This window comes from Syngnathus acus, chromosome 11, assembly GCF_901709675.1.
Source record: "Syngnathus acus chromosome 11, fSynAcu1.2, whole genome shotgun sequence".
In the NCBI taxonomy this organism is placed as follows: Eukaryota; Metazoa; Chordata; class Actinopteri; order Syngnathiformes; family Syngnathidae; genus Syngnathus; species Syngnathus acus.
Window position 1 is genome coordinate 419779 of NC_051096.1, and position 6386 is coordinate 426164.

General features: G+C 50.0%; 1 protein-coding gene across 4 annotated transcripts; it reads left to right on the top strand.

Moving 5' to 3' along the window:
- Nucleotides 1-567: 567 nt before the first annotated feature.
- LOC119130281 (dentin sialophosphoprotein-like) lies at nucleotides 568-5505 on the top strand. Of its 4 annotated transcripts, XM_037264074.1 has the most exons (17): nucleotides 568-726; nucleotides 1274-1365; nucleotides 1589-1621; nucleotides 2891-2926; nucleotides 3208-3243; nucleotides 3313-3342; nucleotides 3424-3465; nucleotides 3553-3576; nucleotides 3691-3753; nucleotides 3837-3881; nucleotides 3999-4071; nucleotides 4153-4505; nucleotides 4606-4731; nucleotides 4824-4997; nucleotides 5080-5123; nucleotides 5229-5255; nucleotides 5337-5505. In XM_037264074.1, exons 1-16 carry the CDS (start codon nucleotides 716-718, stop codon nucleotides 5232-5234), a joined length of 1188 nt encoding a protein of 395 aa, XP_037119969.1. In that variant the 5' UTR covers nucleotides 568-715; the 3' UTR covers nucleotides 5235-5255; nucleotides 5337-5505. The 4 variants fall into 4 exon arrangements, with proteins under 4 accessions (XP_037119969.1, XP_037119966.1, XP_037119967.1 ...); XM_037264071.1 differs by having other exon boundaries at nucleotides 570-726; nucleotides 3999-4505; XM_037264072.1 differs by lacking the exon at nucleotides 3691-3753 and having other exon boundaries at nucleotides 571-726; nucleotides 3553-3627; nucleotides 3999-4505.
- The last annotated feature ends 881 nt before the right edge of the window (nucleotides 5506-6386 follow it).

The following is a 6386-nucleotide window of genomic DNA, read 5'->3' on the forward strand; positions in this document are numbered from 1 at the left end:
GTCCGGATGTGCGTCCTCGAGCCAAAGTGGCAACAAGGAATGGAGCATCCAAAAGGAAAGCCAAAGCAGGCTTGTCGTCCCGTGTGAAGAAGGGCAACGAGCGCACCCTCTCGCATACTCGCTCGGCCGTGGCAACGCTTCAAGCTTGACAATAAAATAGTCCAACTTTGCAATTTTTTGTTTGTGTGGCTCTGTTCTGACTCTTGCAAGAGAATCACGAGCACCGAAAATGGTGGCGACCTCATGCAGCTTTGGACTTGCAATGACGTTTATGATGTTGTTTTGACAAACAACTCACACTTAGACCACATGGTTGTTTTGGTGACTGTGAATGAGCTCAAAAATGTCCAAACGTTGCATTTTAGCACGCTTGCTCGATGAGTACAACTTGTCCTCAACTGGTGTTGAGTCCTGTCGTGCAGTCTTCTCGCCTCTTGCGTTTTACTCTTGTTGCGTCCCATCTCCGACTCGGGTCTCGACTCGGCGTCATGTCGCCTCTGGTCTTCCGTCAGCGCCGTCCTGTCTTCCGGTGCCGTCTTTCCTCCAGTCTCGTCTCCGGCCGGCACGCAGGTGCTCGGATGGGTGGAGCGGGATGAGGCGGGGCCAGGGCCGAAGCCAGCCCATAAAAGCTTCCCGTGTCTTCTGCAAGCTTCCAGTTGAGCTCGTGTGAAATTGGAGCTGCGACCCACTGAAATCGTCTGCGCCTTCAGGAAAAATGTTCCCACGGTGAGTTGACTTGGTCAACTTATTGAGCTGATGCAAGGTCCTAATTCCTCCTTTGTCAACTTGCCTGCAAAATCAGTAGCAGCGCGCTAACAATCTTCCAGGTCAGCTAAGTTGGGCTTTTGGACCGGGACGGGACGGAAGACAACCGATGGCGGCTTCCAAAAGACAAATGCTTTTTTGGTCTCTCGACGTGATCTCTCTACGTCGAAGGCCTCGAGCTCGCCTTGTCCGTCTTATGGTCCACTTTTGAAATGGCAATAGACGCGTAGACTGCACGCTGGGCTTACAGTTTGGCTCAGAGGCTGCCTTGTTTATTTGGGATGTTTTCCGAGCTTGTTCTGCATCTGAGCGTCTTTCGATGTTCATCGTGTGTCTGCCTCTACCACGTGTGTGCGCGTATTACAATGGCGTTCATTATGTGTGCTTGACCATGTTGTGCCCATGCGTAACCATGTTCATTATGTGAGGCTCAGTGACGTGTCCTGTATGTGTGTGCACGCATCACAATAGTGTTCTTTATGCGTACCTGCGTGCGTGCGTGTTGCAGGCGCGTCACACCGCTTCCGACAGTGCTCCCAACACTGCTCCCGCTGGTAACTCTTGCCGCGCTGAGCCTGTCTGCTCCACTTGCACTTCCTGGTAAGAGACGACCCATGCCACGTCACTCGCGTAGTGGCCTTTGTAGACAAGTCGTGCTCATCACTTGATTGGCGGTCCAAACGACAAGCCATTGGCTGAACCGTTTTGTTTGTTGATTTCGAGACCATTCCAATTCGTTGTACAACGGGAATAAAGGTATTCTATTCTCTTGATGATGTTACAATGCCAACAATTGTACAAGGAAATGTGATTTATGTTGCAGACAAAAGTGCGGCGCTGCTCGCTCCCCTTGATGGTAATTTGCATTTGGATGCAACACACACACACGCATGCCTCAAAGTGAGAAACGCAAGACAGATGGGGTTGTTGTCTTGAATAGGAATAGCTATAAATAAGATTTTAGCCACTCTTAATGGTACTGCTTATCAATCCGGTGCCTTAACTGTACTTCTTAGCTGTACTTTTTGGTGAAAGTATTAAATTGAGTTTTTGTAAATAAATGGACTTGTCTTGCAACTACAATGTAATATGATTTTAATTTATTATTATTATTGGGCGGCTCGGTGGCGCAATGGGTAGCACGTCCGCCTCACAGTTAGGAGGATGCGGGTTCGATTCCACCTCCAGCCCTCCCTGTGTGGAGTTTGCATGTTCTCTCCGGGCCCGCGTGGGTTTTCTCCGGGCACTCCGGTTTCCTCCCACATCCCAAAAACATGCTTGGTAGGCCGATTGCGCACTCCAAATTGTCCCTAAGTGTGAGTGCGAGTGCGAAGGGTTGTTTGTCTCTGTGTGCCCTGCGATTGGCTGGCAACCGGTTCGGGGTGTCCCCCGCCTACTGCCCGATGACGGCTGGGATAGGCTCCAGCACACCCGCGACCCCCGTGGGGACGAGGCGGTACAGAAAATGGATGGATGGATGGATATTATTATTATTATTATTATTATTAATTATCTATCCTTCCATCCATTCATTCATTTTCTGTGTCGCTTGTCCCCAAGGGGCCGCGGGCTTGCTGGAGCCTATCCCAGCAGTCATTGAGCAGTGGGCAGGGGACACCCTAAATCGGTCGCCAGCCAATCGCAGAGACACAGAGACGAACAACCATCTGCACTCGCACTCACACCTACAGGCAATTTTGGAGTGGTCAATCAGCCTACCTTACATGTTTCTGGGATGTGGGAGGAAACCGGAGTGCCCGGAGAAAACCCACGCAGGCACGGGGAGAACATGCAAACACCCGCACCCTCTGAACTGTGTGACGGACGTGCTAACCAATGCACCACCATGCCACCTTATTATTATTGGTGTCGGACTTCTCCCGATCCAAATAACATTAGGAAAACAACGGGGCAATACGGCACGACGAACGTTTCTCTCGACTGCTACGCATGGAGTCGTCACATGATCGCAGGGCGCTACGTTAGAACGGGGAGGAGTCACAGGGACGAGTCACGGGTGACGCCCGGCCAAATGGCTGGTTCACCTCCAATTGTCATCCCGTAACTTAGACAGACATCTTCATTTGAACATGTACCGAGTGTCCACTATGTTTTGGTCTTGTAGGAAAAGCGACAAGACAAGCGGTGACGTCACTGCCAGGTAGGCACACCTCAACTTGAGATGGATGCCCCCCCCCGCCCCCCCCCCCAACATGTTGCTTTCTGCCCGCGGTGGCGGAGCCTCATCCAAACGCAAATTTAAAAACTATCTCTGCTGATGTGTGTCACGTGGTTTTAGCATTGGCCACATCCGCGTGTATCTCTGCTGTTCTTCCATCGGCTTTCCCTTTGGTAACCGAGCGTTGAAACAAAGGCTCACGAGCAAATAGCATTAAGAGCAGATGGTCCAAACCTTGGCAATGTCATCTGTATCTCTTGCAGCTGCCGCTGAGTCCGGCGACACATCTAATTCTCCAGGTTAGAGAGTGCTTTTGGATGGCTTTGGGTGTCTTTGCTGCTGTTCACTAAGAAGGTTTGTGTCCACAGATGGCGACGACTCCCAAGGACAAGCCCAAGGTAGAGTCTGAGGTTGTCGTCATCGTCACCTACTTGTCGAATGGTTCAAACGAATCCGGCCATTATTTTTGTGTCCATCAGCACAACCAAACAATGAGGATCTTTACCGAATGGACCGTGAAGGTCTGATTCTTCAAAGTCACCTGTAGCACGCCCACTCCTTATGTGCTTCTTTTGTGACTTGACCAAGTGTCCCATTTATGTCCACAGGTGCATCTGATGCTCCGGATTCAGGTAGCGCTGTGTCTCCTTCAGCTGGGTCAGGCAGAAATCCATTCTTGACGGGTAAAACAGAAACAACATTAACGACATTTGATCTTTCAAGTCAGTGTGTGTGCTCACATCAAGACTGCTTGGGCAACTTCCAAGAACTTTTACCAAGGGCCCTTTGGAAAAAGCCTAGCCAAACGTGTAGGCATGCTCACATGTGTGGAGTACTGACTCGTTGGTCTATGCTTCTGACATCAACATGCCAACTCACCATATCTCCACAGATGGAGCTGCTGAAGGCCCTGCCGTGTCAGTTACAGAAAGCAAAGGTACTAGTGTAACATCTACTTTGTCTAGTCAAGTCTGTAAACCACTGGAACCTTTTACACTTAAACACAAAATGAGGACAGTCGTGGAAAAAATGGTCTGTTTTTGGACAGTTGCAGAGTCTGCTGAATCTGCAGGTTACATAAAGTCACACGGGTCCGCAGAGTCATCAGAGTCTGTGGATATACAAGAGTCCGTAGAGTCATCAGAGTCTCCGGATATACAAGAGTCCGCAGAGTCCGCAGAGACATCAGAGTTCGTGGATATACAAGGGTCTGCAGAGTCATCAGAGTCAGCAGATCTACAAGAGTCCACAGAGTCATCAGAGTCTGTGACTATGCAAAAGTCCACAGAGTCATCAAAGTCTGTGGCTCTGCAAGAGTCCGCAGAATCACACAAGTCTGCAGAATCAGCAGAGTCTGTGGCATCACTAGAATCTGCTGAATCATCAGAGTCAGCTGAATCAGCTAAGTCTGCAGAGTCAGCTGAGTCAGCAGAATCATTCGAGTCTGCGGAGTCGCCAGAGTCTGCTGATTCAGCAGAGCCCAAGGACTCACCAGAATTAACAGAGTCCCGAGAGTTGACGGAATTGCTCTACTCTGTGAAATTCTCCCAATTGGAAATGGGTCAGTTGCTAGTTTATCATCAACTGATACCCTAAACCAGATCGAGTCATTGACATGCTGTGCTGTGCAAGTTAAAGATTCTGCTACCTTCTGTCATCAGAGTCAAGTTCAGAGGCGGGCAAGGACAGTGAAAAGAAGACGAGCAGTGATTCTGAGCCAGGGGACACTATTGACGACGGCGGCAATGGGCTTGACCCGATGGCTGCATTCGGCTTGGAGGACGGAGGTGAGGTGGGAGCCGAGGTCTGGACGGTGGGATGGACATTCGGGCACAGAAAAGAAACCAGATAGCACAAATTAACTTTTCTGACAAGTCAGACGCGATGGAGGAGGAGGAGATCAGAGAGGAAGATGAAACCTCTTCCAAGGATGACAAGGGATCTGATGCAAATGTTGGCACGGCGGACGCTGAGCTTGGCGTGGACGACATCAAGGCGGGGAATAATGATCAAGACCCCAAAGAGAGCTCCCAAATCTTTGACTCCACTGAGGGTGACAAAAACGTGCCAAAATTAGGTTGTCCAACTTCAAATCATACTCTGACCTTGCTCGTTTGTGGCTATTTTTACTACAGCAACTCTTGTCGAGAAGTCGGACGCGACACCCTCCCACCTCAGGGTAAAGCTAAGTGCTCTCATGTGACACTTGAACTTTGAAATCCACAAGAAAGATGATGAGAAGGCATTGATCCTGAATATTCGACTTGTCTTTTTCTTTATCCAGGAGTGACTTTGAGCACCGACTAAGAGGGTGAGCTCGTCGTTCTCAAGATGGGAATAGACTTCAAATAGCGCCATCATCGTATATGACGAGTACGCTTTGTGTTTGCAGAAGAAAGCATAAGCGTGGGACTGCCTGGCATACCTTGACCGTGATGACTTCCCATATGGATGGCTTGTGTCTTTGAGGCCTTTTCAAGTGTTCCGAATGAACATGTACATACGCGTCTATCGTGTCGCGATCGTAGTCAATATTGGCCAATAAAGTTGGAATAGTCACGTGTCCTTGTTCTTCAAAGTGACCATTGCCAAAGCACTGATGGCTGGCCCAAGCCAGGTTCAAGCTTGAGATCCTGTGGAGTTCAGATTTTGCCAGTTTTTAAATGAGCCAGGAGGTGATGCGGTGAAGCCACCACTCTGCTATGCCCGGCACTGCACCGCACTGCCTCCCTGGCGTTTCCATCTCGACGAGCGCTGAACTAGGCCAGCTTGCAGTGCTGCGCAATCCACAAATAAGTGGCTGGTTTCAGCCGGTGACGTGGTGATTTCGCAAAGTACAGCGCATGAAACGCAAAGAAGCTTTTCACGTGTAGTGGAAAAATCAATTTCCTGGTTTCAGACAGCCGCCGGCTGTCAAGACAAGTGCACACACTGCAGCATACTGTATTTTGTGTGAAGCATGTTTGACAATCTCATACGCGTCGTGCGGGAGTGATTTGGCGAGCTGCCGCAGGGGCTGGTTCATTCCGAATGGAGAGCGCATTCTCCGACTCAACGACTCAACTTTGGGCCAACAGTCGTGTGCTCGCTCCCCCCAAACTGGCTCAACCTCAACTGCCCTGCTCGGAACAAAACATCGGCCCGATGGCACACAATTGGACTGGTTACCAAGCAGGCTCATGCAGGACATGTGCCGGCGCCACGCGAAGCCACACTCCCACTTGTGTGCAATTTCCTTGTCTTCAATGAAGTTAACATGCTCTGTTAAAATGTTTTTGGAATGTGGGCACTCAGTGAGGCCTACTGTGCTGTCACGCTGAAGGATTTCTTGCTCCCATTTTAACCAAATGTCATTACAGGCCCCGTTGCAGACGGTTGGACCATGGTGAGTGTCATCAAGCCGGCGCTGCACTTCAAGTTGAAGTTGGTGCCTTCTGGTGGA

Excerpts from the sequence above, each read along its gene's own strand:
- LOC119130281 (XM_037264071.1), top strand. Across the intron at positions 2,927-3,207 it reads AGCGGTGACGTCACTGCCAG|CTGCCGCTGAGTCCGGCGAC; the intron begins GTAGGCACACCT and ends TATCTCTTGCAG. Across the intron at positions 3,577-3,690 it reads ATCTGATGCTCCGGATTCAG|ACTGCTTGGGCAACTTCCAA; the intron begins GTAGCGCTGTGT and ends GCTCACATCAAG.